Source organism: Sebastes umbrosus, chromosome 4 (assembly GCF_015220745.1).
Source record: "Sebastes umbrosus isolate fSebUmb1 chromosome 4, fSebUmb1.pri, whole genome shotgun sequence".
Taxonomy (NCBI): domain Eukaryota; kingdom Metazoa; phylum Chordata; class Actinopteri; order Perciformes; family Sebastidae; genus Sebastes; species Sebastes umbrosus.
This window is the reverse complement of record NC_051272.1, coordinates 32,105,627-32,119,632: the sequence shown is the minus strand read 5'-3', so window position 1 is coordinate 32,119,632 and position 14,006 is coordinate 32,105,627. Positions and strand designations below refer to the sequence as shown.

At 37.8% G+C, this 14,006-nt stretch overlaps 1 protein-coding gene across 1 annotated transcript; it reads right to left on the bottom strand.

Moving 5' to 3' along the window:
* Positions 1 to 108: 108 nt before the first annotated feature.
* Positions 109 to 4,544, bottom strand: etfbkmt (electron transfer flavoprotein subunit beta lysine methyltransferase). Its single transcript, XM_037768695.1, has 3 exons — positions 4,093 to 4,544; positions 3,320 to 3,450; positions 109 to 1,611 (listed from the first exon to the last, which is right to left on the bottom strand). The coding sequence occupies exons 1-3, from the start codon at positions 4,374 to 4,376 to the stop codon at positions 1,262 to 1,264; spliced, it is 765 nt and encodes a 254-aa protein (XP_037624623.1). The 5' UTR covers positions 4,377 to 4,544; the 3' UTR covers positions 109 to 1,261.
* Between the last annotated feature and the right edge of the window lie 9,462 nt (positions 4,545 to 14,006).

Below are 14,006 nucleotides of genomic sequence, written 5' to 3'. Positions count from 1 at the left end.
TGGTATTGTTTAGGATACATTTCATTTGTGTTTCATTCCCCGATATGTAGCTACACTGACTTGATGAATCATCAGTTTGAAAAAAAAATCCAGTTGTATTGTTTGTCTGAAGTTATGTTGAGTTTTTTTTTTTTTTCCACTTTAGTTTTTATTGATGTTTTTCAAGGTTATACACATATCAACAACATATGGGCATGTACACAGTCACACCTGCAAACAAAGGGAACAATACATACAGGACTCGTGTTTGGGAGTTACACTTCCATTATTCCATACATTCTCATGACATTTCCAACTCAATCAGTTGTCCTTTCTGCCGTCTTCGTCGCTGTTTTGATTTTTAAATAATGTCCATTTCTCACACTTGTCTTCCATCTGTGTTTCCTGAAGTCTTAAACGATATGTCAGCTTCTCCATTATGTATATCTCCTCTACTACCCCCATCCACTGCTCGTGTGTAGGGGGTTCCACTCTACCCCATTTCCTTGTGATAGCTTTCTTACTAGCTATTAATAATATCTTGTGTTGTGTATATATATAAACCATTTTTGGACATTTATAAAATATATGGTAGTGATCGGCATCTAGTGAGACATTTACACCGTGTTTCTGTAATGTCAATTTATAATGTTTCTCCTAATGATCAATTTGTCACCTCAGTATTGCTCTCTATTGAAGAGGACTCTGCAGTCCCACTGGTTTCAGTTCCACTTACAGATGAGACAGTTACTAATGCCTCAGGGCTCTGAGTCACAGATCAAATGTTGCATGATAAGAAATGTTGCACAACTCGCCTATTAGAGAACAAGGCTGAAGATTTGTATTAAATAATTAGTGTCCCACAAAACCAAACTCTATGGAGCCCCAAAGTCAATAATAAAAAGAAAAAAAACATAATTCAATGATGACATTCTTTGTTTCATAATTAAATATTTATCTGTGTAATATTGAACATATGGGGGCTCCATATCTGCCACTTATTCCAAGACTTTGTTTTGTTTTTGTGAGCAAGAGGTGTGGGGCTTAGTGGACTCGTCGCATGATTTTGCTCCAAATCTAAATGTCAACACTGCACTTCAACATTCCTTGTGTAAGTTTAAAAAAAAAAAATAGCATCCTTGGTATTAAAAACATATCAGAAGATAGTTTTCGGTAAGGCAACAAGTGACAACTGAGTGACCTTGAGTCTATAAAATAGCTACAAAGTAATCACATCACACCTCACAGTCCTTGCGACAGCACGTTGTATCCTCTCAGGTCCTCAGAGTTCAGGACGGTAGCTCCAAACACTGCTGCAGGTCAGACCGTAGTTCTCCTCTCTGACAGACTCGGGCAGCTCAAACTGAGCCAGCTGACGCAGGAGTCGTCGGATGCCGTGTTCCTCAAACTGGGCTCTTCCGGGATCTCCGATCAGGACTCTGGTGCCGTGGGTTTTGATGCAGCGGTCCAGCCAGCCGTGAAGGCTGGTGGCGAGGGCCTCGTCGTAGAACATGTCACCCAGGAGGATCAGGTCGAAGCCCTGGGGTTGTGAACCAATCATGTTGTTAGTCTGACAAACTGGCGGCTCCAGACCGTTCAGCTCACAGTTCATTTGGGTCGCAATGGCTGCAACTGTAACACAAACAGCAGTTTGTCTTTTGTGCTTTACCTTCTATTGCACCGACTGACCAGACTCCAGGTATCATATTACAGTATTTTACAACTGCGTTAGCTCAATTTTGACAACAAAGATTAAATTTCGAAAGCTCTTAACAAAATATCACATCATACAAAAAATGAAAAAATCTAAATCAAAACATTGCATATGTTCATCATTGAATTTGAATCACTGTAGCATTTCATAATAAAATAGTCTCTATCAAAAAATGCTATCAAATGAAACAATTCTCATCAAAACAGTGCTGTTGTTATACAAACAGCAACAAGACAATATGTAATTGGGCAGAAGTCAGTATTTGAAATGATTTACTGTAAGAAAGACCTTTCAACTTTCATTTTATTTATTAGATTATACTGTATTATTATGTGCACAGCAAATCATGTGTATTCACACAAGACACAATGACTGTGACAACACTTCACTGCAGTTTACTTACTTTAATTCAAATGTTCTGCTTTGTATCTATCACAAAAGTTTGACTTCAAGCATTATGTTTACAGTAATTATCTGAAATATGTTACTGTACTATTAGTGTTTAATGTACAATAACAGACACTCAGTTTGACGTTTTGAATTAAGAGTTTTGCACTTTGACATGTTGTTAAAATATCAATGACTGACACAGGGGACCAACAGCACATTTTTGCAACAGGGCCTCATGACAGTGTAGTCAGTGTGTCTTTAGTGGATGTCTGTATTTATTGATGTTGTCTATATACTAAAATGTTTGGGAGTAAAAAATCTGACTTCAAGGTACGAAATTAGGGATGCTCTGATACGACTTTTTTAGTCCCGATACCGATATCTGGGCTTTGGGTATCGGCCCATACCAAGTACCGATCGGAGTGTTTAATTAATAAACTGTATGCCTCACTGTGTGGAATTGACTGGGATCATTCCTTTATCTGTATGGCAACGTCAGGCTCGACTTAAACATTGCTTTACTAACTTTGTGAAACAAAATGTTACCAATAAATACATAGATTTACATTTTATTGAATTGTTCTATATTATAGGGATTGTGCACCAGCAGCTCGGTAAGAGATCTTCAGAATTAACAGGAATTACAATTCAGGTGTAAACCTTTTTATTGCAGCAACAAATTGATCAAAACTTAAACAGGAATTAAAATTCCAGTATATGATGTATATAGTATATAAACAGAATTGAGCTATATAGCTCCATTGTCACCGATATCAGATCCAGCTATTTGAGTCGGTATCGGCCCGATATCAGATCTAGCATAGGCAGGATCTGAAATGAACCTATTTCCTCACCTGCCACTGTGGCAGGTCACTGAACATTTCTACCGGCCACTACATTTTTTTGTCTGTCACATCTGAAATCTAGGTAGAACGCTTTAGAATTGTAAACACTGAGTCAGTAGTGCCAGACCGTAGATTTATGGAATATATGATGTAACCTTAATCCTTGACTACATTTGATTTAGGAATTGCTTCTTAAAAATAATATTTCTTAATATAAGGAAAACTGGTGGCAGGTGACCTGATATTTGTACCTGCCTCAGCCAACATTTACCCTGTATTTGGCAGGTGGCTAATTTCATTCCCTGAGCATAGGTATCGGTGCATCCCTATACACAATGATACTAGAAAAAATAACACTGGATGAAAAGTCAAATTAAATATAGATGCATACCAGTGTCAATGTCATTGGCAACTACATGAGCAGCACCACACAGTTTTGCAGCGATGGCTGAGGCTCCACAGCCGCTCCCCAGATCCAGGACTGTCTTACCCCGACACACTGCAGGGTTATCCAGGAGAAACCTGCACAAAGGTGATGAGACTAGATGAGACTTAACAAGGCAAGGCGAGTTTATTTATATAGCACATTTCATACACAGAGGCAATTCAAAGTGCTTTACATATATAAAAGCAAGATAAAAGAGCACAAAGTGCATAAGATGAAAACGAATAAAAGAATATAAAAGTATAAGTAAAAAGAAAAAACAATCAAAACACAGTAAAATGCAGCATTTGATCAATTAAGAAAAGCGTCTGAGAACAGTTTGGTCTTGAGTCCACATTTGAAAGTGGCCACTGTTGGTGCATGTTTGATCTCATCTGGGAGTTTGTTCCACAGTTGAGCAGAGTAGCAGCTAAAAGCAGCCTGACACGTTTCCTTCTGACCTTGGGTACTACTAATAGGGTTTTTCCCAGTGACCTTAGAGGTCTAGTAGGTGTGTACTGCTGAAGCACATCTGAGATGTAATTTGGACCTACCCCCTTTAGTGATTTGTAAACAAGCAGTGGTGTTTTAAAGTCAATTCTGTGACTTACTGGGAGCCAGTGTAGGGACTGAAGTACTGCAGTGATGTGATCACTTCTTCTGTTTTTTGTAAGAACTCTAGCAGCTGCACCAGACACACATCAAACTGTTGTTTATTGTGGGGATATTACAGACATTACCTTGAGAGAGCCTGTCCTCCTGGCCAGTAGATGGCCCAGTAGGGGTCTTCAAAAGGCCAGAGGTCTGGTTTCTCTCTCCAGAACCTGCAGTTTGGTGTGAACAGCCTCAGTTTGACCTCCGGGGTCAGACTCTGCTCTCCTACCACCTCTGTGTTCTCTGAGATAAAGCTGCGGATGTACTCAGACCGACAGCTGGCTGAGGAACATCTGGGTCTGTTTGTCTGTCTGAAAGCTTTGATGAATGCTTTAACACAAAGAGTCTGGGGCGTTAAAAGCCCCAACATGATCAGAAACCTACTGATTGACAGGTAAAGGATAATGCACGTGTTAAATCCCCGAACAGCAGCTCCAACTGAGGACTATCTATCAGCTGGCTATGTTGTTTCCACACGGATGCAAAATAGTGTCGGACAGAAGTTCCGTTGACCTCCTGGAAACGACACACACGATCTAAGGTTCCGCCCCCAAAAGGTTCCTACACAGTAACGTTATGTGTTTTATCATCGAAATGTACATTACACAGTGTGTCGTGTGAGCCCAAGACACATTTCCCTGTGGGGCAATTAAGTATAGCCTTACCTTGTATAATAATAAATAACCTATATCTGTTTAACATGTTTCTTCTTTTTCAGCTATTCTATTAAATGATTAACAGTATTACACACAACAGGCTAGAATAGGCGTAATATAGTAATATTAATGCACATTTCAAATTTTTTAAATTGATTATTTAATTAAACATATTTTACTCTTTTTTATTATTTTTTCCTATTCATTTACTTTTCAAAATTATTTTTATTTTAATTTTATTATTATTATTATTATTTCTTTTCTGTCATGTGACCAAGACCAACATTCAATTCAGTTCAATTCAATTCAATTCAATTCAATTCAATTCAATTCAATTCAATTCAATTCAATTCAATTCAATTTATTTTTGTATAGCGTCAAATCACAACAGAAGTTATCTTAAGACGTTTTATATATAGAGCAGGTCTATGACCGTACACCATTGTTTAACATGGGGTGAGGGAGAGGATTTTTATTATTTCATGTCACGGACACAAAATAAAAACATATTTTGCATTTGATATGATGACATTTGATTTTTCACGAAAAGAAAATGATGAGAGGAAGTGTAATAATATCAATAATGGCTCAAATTAATTTTATTTCACAATCTTTATCAGTTCAGTGTGACCAGTCAATCAATTTCAGATAATTATAATTTAAATTTGATTTCATGCTAATATGTCTTCAACAACCTACACATAACATGTTTGTCTAAATATTCACAAAACAAAACAAAAAAAGATGAAAAACAAAACAAGACACAGATGGGTCTCATGTTGGATTAACAACATGAGATCTGGACACACAAAGACAAAAGACATAAAATGGAATATAAAAGAAAATATAAATAATAAAATATAACAATAAACTATAAATTCAAACAAGGTGTTGTGAATCAAATTGAAGCATGGCACAGGATTTCCATAGTGGTCCTGAGAGGTTGATGGTTAACATAATTAATCATGAAATTAAGAATCTATTGAATTTTTTAAAATGTGAAAATGACACTGTGTGAGAGAGCAATCATATATGTTACATAAGGTACTGTTTATCCGGTGACAGTGGGGACTGGAGCCCGAGGCTGTAGTTACAGCACTTATGTTCTCATCTTGTGAAAAGGTATTGCTTTTTGATGGAGGAGGTGGAGGAGTCCTAATGGATAGTTTTCTTCCTGACATTAAAGTAGCCCGGAGCTGGCCCCTGTGACCTGAACCAGCACACTCACAGATGGCGGTCTATCAGGAGGACGATGTAGTGACTTGATTTCATGCGTGAATTGCAACCTTGAGCTTCCGGTCTATGAGTCTATGAGTGTGCTACAATGTGTTCATATTCTGCAGATGAAGGATATTAGATATACACATTCCTTTGTCCTTCATAGTCAAGGTTGCAATTCACGGATCTTTTGTCACATGTAATTTGCTCGTTCCACAGGCCTGAAATTTCATACTGCAAAAGCTATTTAAAGTTCTGGGCTGCTGAGACAGGAAGATGATTTAGGCTACATGACTGCTCAATGGATAAGATATTAAAGTTTCACAAAGGACTTTTCTTATGGGAGTCGGGAACAAAGTTCCTCATTTTATCTTAACCTCAAGACACCAAGATCCTCCTCACATAAGGTATGCCAGGACTCTCCGGTGCCCCTCAAAATACCAAACCAAATCACATTTCTTCATGTCTAATACAACTTTTCTGCTTTGGCAAAGTGGTGACTAGTTTTCATTAGTCATTCACATAATTATATCAATGTAAACACCTTTAGTAGAAGGTATTGGCTGGGGTCAGGTTTTCTCTCACATACTGTATACTACATCACTGCACGTGGCTTTGTTTTATTTGTATGTATGGAATAGTTATTGTCCTTTGCTTTGTTTTTATTCATTTTGCATCTTATTTAACTTGATATTTTAAATAACAAACACCTATTTGGAAAAGAATAAACTATTAAGATGGTTTAAGAGTAAGAGTAAATAGTCTGGACCAAGGGTACACAACATTATTTTGCCTCCTCCCTGGTGGCGTTATGTAAGTAGATCATGTTCTTACTGTGATTAAGAGTTGTTTTTTTTAAAGGCTGAAAGATGATGCTCCACATGGCTCTCTATGTCACATCTTCTCTCTCATTCAAAATTGTACTGACCTCATTTAATGGGAAAAAGCAAGTCTTCAAGCTTTTTTTTCACCATTTTAGGCAAGATAAATGTATATTAGCATGCCTTTTCATCCCTCTCTCCTCCCTCAGGTTTTTCACTTTTAAAAACATTTACCTAGACTCCTCCTCAGTATTTCCAACAACTACCAACATCCCAGATAAATTAGTTAGATTATCTCACACACTTTAATAGGCTACTCTATCAAAAAGTAAGCACAACTACAAGCCAAGTATACCTTTCTTTATAGCCTATAAGGCAAGAACATTTAATTATACTTTTCTTAAGTATATCTCAATCAAAAGATTAAGTACAAGTATAAGACAAGTATACTTAGACTTTTCTGTATACTTGTCAGGGTGAGCCAAGTTTACTTATGTATATGTTTGTTAAGTATATCTCTGATAAGTACATAAAAAGTAAACTGAAAGTATACTGTCTTATATTAAGTTTAAAAGATGTATACTAATAGCCTTTTTGATGATCTCTGTGACCAGACACCCACAACCGGCATTCCTTCAGGAAATAAAGGTGCCACTCCTATTTGATGAACTCCCCATAGTAAAGGCAACTTTTCCCCAAATAGGATTACTACACCTTTCATCAGTGTTATCAGTTGAGTGAAACACTCCTCACCACCCCCTTTACTGCAGTAAATCTTCTCTGTGGGCTCCTGTCCCACATCCCAGGAGTTTACAGGAATGTAAGCTGCAGAAACAAAGCACTTAATGCCTTTAACCTCTCAGGGCCGGAAAACCATTATTCCCCTCTTGTAGAAGAAACTGAAGTAATATAGTGCAGAGCTTGTCAGAATATGGGATCTGTGGCGGTCCTTAAAGGATTCCCAGAGGCAAAGACCAAATCTGAGAAATAGTTTCATTTTCCTTACGAGATCAGCGTCAGCAATCTTTTGTAAAAAGGGGCAGTGGTGTAATGCAAATCTATCTTTGATGGTCCTTTTTAAACTGAAGTATAGAATAAACAACAGGATCACAAGGAATGCAATGTTATTATTGTAAAATATATAGAAGGTGACTTTTAATTCATAAAATTAAAGATGACAAACATATGATAATGTGATGTCTCATTTATACTAAAACAAAACAGAAATTATGCAAACATGTTTCGCTTGATGCCTCATAGTTTAATATGATGCAGAGACTCAAATAAGTCAAAGTGGACCAATAGTGAGTAAACAAATGCTGTACCTCCCCCTGTTGGCCTATCTGGTTATTTCTAAAGAATGAAGAATCATTCTCTGATGTTGCATTCAAACAAGTAAATGTGCGTGGTGTTTGTGTGTGTGTGTGTCTGTGTGTGTGTGTGTGTGTGTGTGTATGTATGTGTGTGTGTGTGTAGGTCATGATCCCAAAAGACATCTTTGGAGATGCGCTAATCTAATTAATTTGCCTTTATACTTTCTTGGGACTGCTCACATCCATAAAGTGAAATCCCCTCTCAGCTTGTATTCTGCAGAGTTCAAGACGACAACAACAACAAAAATGATATGATGTCTGGCCAGAGTCCAGATTAACAAACCCTCCAGACATGTCAGAGAGTATCAAACTATTAACTTGTCCGTGAAAACTTTTGTGAGTTTACATCTGCATCATCTTCATCATTAAGAACATAGAGACAATATTTAAATCCACACAGGGAGAAATAGGAGCAATTTCAGGAATTAAAAAATTCAAGATACAAATGGATAAAATCTTGGTCACAATAAGGCCAAAATTGTCTAAAAAAATAGTATTCATATCATTTATTTAATTAAAAGTAGCAATGCCACACTGTAAAAAATATACTTGATTGAAAATGTTACCTTAAGAAGTTTGTAATTATTATCAATAAAATGTACTTAGCCCTCTGAGACCCACAATAGACCCATTTTTGTCCTTTTTAGGGGGTACGGGTTTTTTTTATAGGGAGATAGTAGGTCAACAGTAGATCATCTGAAAGCAGGGGACCTGAAGATTAATTTGAGATGCTCTCAGCACTTTGTGTCAACACTTGGAGATTTCTGCAAGAATTGCATTTTTCGGCGATTGGATGGCGAGCACTTCTGTTGTGTAAACTGCTCAGACACCCCCTTATTGTCAATCTAGCTAGGAAAGCCATCCATCCCCTGAATGCTATAGGTCTCTAGTTTGTGGCTGATAAGTTTCATGAGGCTGTGATTATCCTAGAGGTCACCACAGGTCATTTTATACAGTGAGGTCAAGTTTCAAAAAATGGTCTTAATACAATGAAATGACTACTATGGGGACTAACATCATCACACATGAATACAGTCGGGCTCATTGGATCCACAAGAGTCTCAGCTTTACAGTGATAACCAGTTTAATTAATTCCAAGACTTTTTAGGGACCCCAATATTCAGAAATATTCAAATACATCATTTTCGTGGGTACCCATAGAAACCCATTTTCATTCACACATCTGGAGGTCAGAGGTCAAGGGACCCCTTTGAAAAATGGCCACGCCAAAATGTAACCTAACTTTGTAGCATTATTTAGCCTCCTTCCCGACAAGCTAGCATGACATGGTTGGTACCTTACGTTTTCTAGTTTCATATGATATCTGTACCTGTATCTAGCACTAAAGCTGAACCTGCTACAGCCTCTGAAATACACTAAAGTTGCTCGGGATCGCCCGCGACCCACGGGTCTCATAGGGAATTATCAAGAAGTACTCATTAAATGCCTCCTGTGAGGGATATGGTTATATATTATATCATTAGATTATTGACACTGATGCATTAATGTATAAATTGCATTTGATTGTATGGTTGGTTGTCGTGGAGATAATTTGAATAATTTGATTTACTGTTGGGGAATTTAATCTGTAATATTGCATCAAATCTTATAAACTGTTGTGTATAAATGTATCTTTTGTGTGTATAATCTAGTGACTATAGCTGTCAGATAGATGTAGTGAAGTAGAAGTATAATGTGACATGAAATGGACAAACTCAAGTAAAGCACAAGACCTCTAAATATGGGTTAAATAAACATATTATACATTTCCTGCTGGCTTAACATGAATGGTTTCCATACGTTAAACTTTATTCTTTGGGGTTTATTCAAGTTGATATGGTTTGTCAAAGCAGGTCTGTAACAAAGCAGCTTCTTATGAGTGAGTAATGAAAGAGCAGCATGCCTCTGAGTTCTTCTTCATTATGATCATTAAGATAATGGGAATCTAACCTTGCTGGCTGCTGCATTGCGTTCCCTCAGAGCCAGCAGGCGGTTTGCTCTCTGTATATGTTGAGCACTGATTTCTGCTGAGAAAGACAAGTCTACAGTCATCCTCCCACATCCTCGCCTCACCACTAGAGGATATTCTTTGTCATATAACCTCAAGCAGCATCTCAAGCCCGAGCTCATGCAAACGTAAACCCCCGCACGCTCAACTTGTAAAAAGAATCAAGGCTTTACATCAATACGTCAAGAAACATGTGGATTCAAGTTTCACACGTCTAAATGGGTCCAAGGTCACAGTGCTGTTTCTCCAGTCATTGGACGGGTTGATCTTTATTGGAGATAGGACATGTTGAAGAATATGTGAGCTCAGGGTCATCACTGTAGCGTATGTGTTGGGAAGTAACACTTTATTTTACAGGACTGTAATTTTATACTTTCCTCTGATGTTTACAGGGAAAATAGAGGCAAAGCTTATCATTAGTTAGTTATTTTGAATGTATAAGCAGAAAATAATTGCTCCATTTAAATCCAAGTAAATATAAATATTCATTTATTATTGCTTTATTGTTGGAATCCTTATATGTTGTGCAATTGCCTGTAGACACATTTTACATTCTTTCATGTTCAGCTGATCTGCTGTGTAACCAGTGACTAAAAAAACTCTGGTTATGCCAATAATAAATTCATAAATTTGAAGTGGACCAAAACTGTCTCTTGGCACCAAATTGAGTTCTTTCCAGGCAACTAGGAATTTCCAGCTAAATATCAGTTATTATCTAATAGGAAACTATAAGCTGTTTCCATTTGAGTCATATGAAAAGATTGATCCCAGTGTAATCTGTGTGTGTTCAGTTCAGAGTTTACAGGTGACAGCAGGATGTGGCCAGATTATCAGAGCTACTGAATGTGAAAATGTTTCTCCCTCTTCACTAGGCCCTGTTCTCCAACATTAACAGTGTTTTTGTGTCAATGTTTCAGTTTATTTGATACATTATCAGGTAAGGTGTATAAATGACACAAGCTTGTTTAGTTAGTTTGTTTTATGGTTTCATAGGATAGTTGTTGTTGTTCTGCCTGGGATGTTGGGGTAGATCAGCTGCTCAGCATCTCAATCAAGGAGAGTAATAAAGCTTCAGTAGGCAGTATATTTTTGGCATCATTGGGCAAAAGTTCCATAATAACCTTTCAGCATATTGTAATTCAAGTGTTCTGAGAGAAAACTAGACTTCTACTCCTCCTCATGGCTCTGTTTTCAGGATTTAAATAATCTAGCCTGTGATGGGAGACTTTGGCCAATCACAGGTCATTTCAGAGACAGAGCATTCCTATTGAGCGTTCCTATTGGCTGTGCTCCGGCTGGTGGGCGGTGCTTGGTATTTCCTCAACTGATCTCAACATGGTGGCCGGGTCACAAACTTTCTCATTTTACAGCTAAACAGTACACTACAAGATGATTCTGAAAACATTTGAGGAGAGAAATAGGCATTACAGTAACACAATATTGATTCATATTTGATCAGCGCTGCCTAGTTTGACCGTTTGATCGGATATTTCGAATGATTGACAGCTGCTCAGAGACGGCCAGCTCGGCTGTGATTAGTTGTTTTCCTCCGGTCTGTGAAATCTTGCAGAAGCCATTAGGAGCACCAGAGGACACCAGAGTACATGATTTTTTTCAGATGACCTGCCTCATGCTCTACTGTCAAGATATAGTGAGCGTTTTATAATACATATAACTTATAACTTTTTTTTATTCATATTTGCTCCAATTCTACTGTTACAACCCGGCTCAAAGGTTGCAACAAAAATTGGAGACCAGACGAGTTTTAAAATAGTAAAAGGCATTTATTTGACAAACTAACAATAAATAACTAAATAAACGTGGAAAGTCAGTAATCAGTAATGTAGGCATGTGTGGGTGTGTGAAAATGTCTGCAGCAAACAAAACCCAAACAGGTGTGACAGCCAAGGAAGAGAGATCCTCTGTGGGGGCGTGAGGGAGCTTTTATATCACCACCGCATCGAGCCAGCAAAAGGACACTGGGACACCTAGTGGAGTGGAGGGGTTGTCACACTATCCGCTGCTGCTTTAACAGATTTGCCTCAATATGTACTCTTAACAGGAAGGGGCTGCTGGGCCCTGTAAAGATGTAAGATAGGTACGATAGAGATGTTTAGATAGATGTTTGCTGTGCTCATTGGTATGGATGGGTGCCTATAGATAGCTTGAGATGTCAGCCGTAACTTAGAGATCTTGTATCAATGGTATGTTCATTATTCTGTGTGAATTTGAATGCTAGCTCTGTGTTTAGTTAACCTAATACTCAACTGGGCAGGTGGTAGGTTCCACTTAGGTGAGGCTGAAAAGGTAAAATCACATTCACTGCAGTAAGGGAGGGGGAAGGAGTTGGCAGCTTGCTGTGAGGATCCAGCTTTCTTTTGTTTGATGTTCTTAAATGTAGTTTTATTGAATCCCCCAGGTTTCGATTTTGCCCTTTGTTTCAGTAAACTTTTTGGGAATAAATGCCACTTTTTCTTTTGCACTACTCCTGCTTATCAACCTGCCTCTTCAACATCCCTTTTTAAAGTTTCCGGTGCCAAACTACCTCATCTGCCCTTTATATGAGGTCATGAATCAGTCACCCCTTATCACCATACCCAAATATTTAGACATTCTTTTTATTATTTGGATCTCTCATATATTATTAATTTAATTAGCTATTCAGTTGTATTTTCTGTAGTTTTATTGAAATGGAGCATTTAAATTCCACTTTGTCTCCATTTTATCTGTGCTTAGTACCAGATTACACACTTGGTTTCCTACAAAATATCCTACTGTAATGTTTTATTTCCCAACATGAAGGTCTAAATGCAGTTTCAAAGCTCCCTCCATACTGCCTTGACTTTTAGTGGAGTAATAATGATTTTGGAAATGCGGTCACATTTTAGTCGGGAATCAGTTTTTAACAGAATGTATACATTTTAAAGTATAATGTAAACTCCCCCAAGGTTGTGTAAAATCCCAAATATCCAAAAAAAAATAGGTCATGACCTCAGTGTCCACATACTGTAGCTTCAGCCCTGGATGATGTGAAAATGTAATGCAGTGTTGATTCAGTATGACCACCTGCCAGTTTTCTGCTGACTTAATACTAAGCAGGCTGCAGCTTAAATAAAACATCCATACATCTATGCTGATGACTCCAAGAAATGCCACATAAATACATAAAAAATATCCCGCAAGTCCTCCTATACTCATAAAACATGGTTTTCACACCTGGATGAGACAAGCGGCTTCAGTTGGTCTCTGAACGTGCTTGGCTCAGTCCACAGATACACCTAGCAGGGTGCCAGCAGGAATACATGCCAGAGAATTCAGAAAGCATCATTTATTTAGAGAGCTTACTGTTTGAATAATACAGATCAAAACAATGAGCTGTACTGAATTGATTTTCCTCGTTTAATTATCACTGCATATGACAGGCGGAGCTGTAAAATAATTAAACAATATGCCGGAGTTGGAAGTTGCATTCGCTGGCGCTGCCACAGCACTGATCATGTTAACAGCACGACATGCTTCACTGTCAAAGGAGGCTGATAAAAAACACGACACAATGGTATCTCTTAGCTATTCCCGTATTACTAACAAGTCATTTCTCCAGTTATGCAAATACCCCAATTAATATGCTTCTGAGGAATAAAGCTTTGCGCAAGAGTGAGCTTCAATAATATCCTCAGAAGAACGAGTGGCACTTGTGTTTTTCCTATAAGAGAGAACAAGGGGGGAGAAAGAAACTCTAATAATAATGTTGTTTTCTCTTCTCATAATTCTGTTGAAAAAGATTCACAGAAACGATTACTTCTGATGTTCACTGACTTTCTCCGCGTTTGTTCCTTTGTCTTTGAAATGACTTCTACCATTTTGCTGAGTGAAATTACAAGTAATTTGCTGAAATTGTGAAAATGCGTTATGCTTTGTTGGACT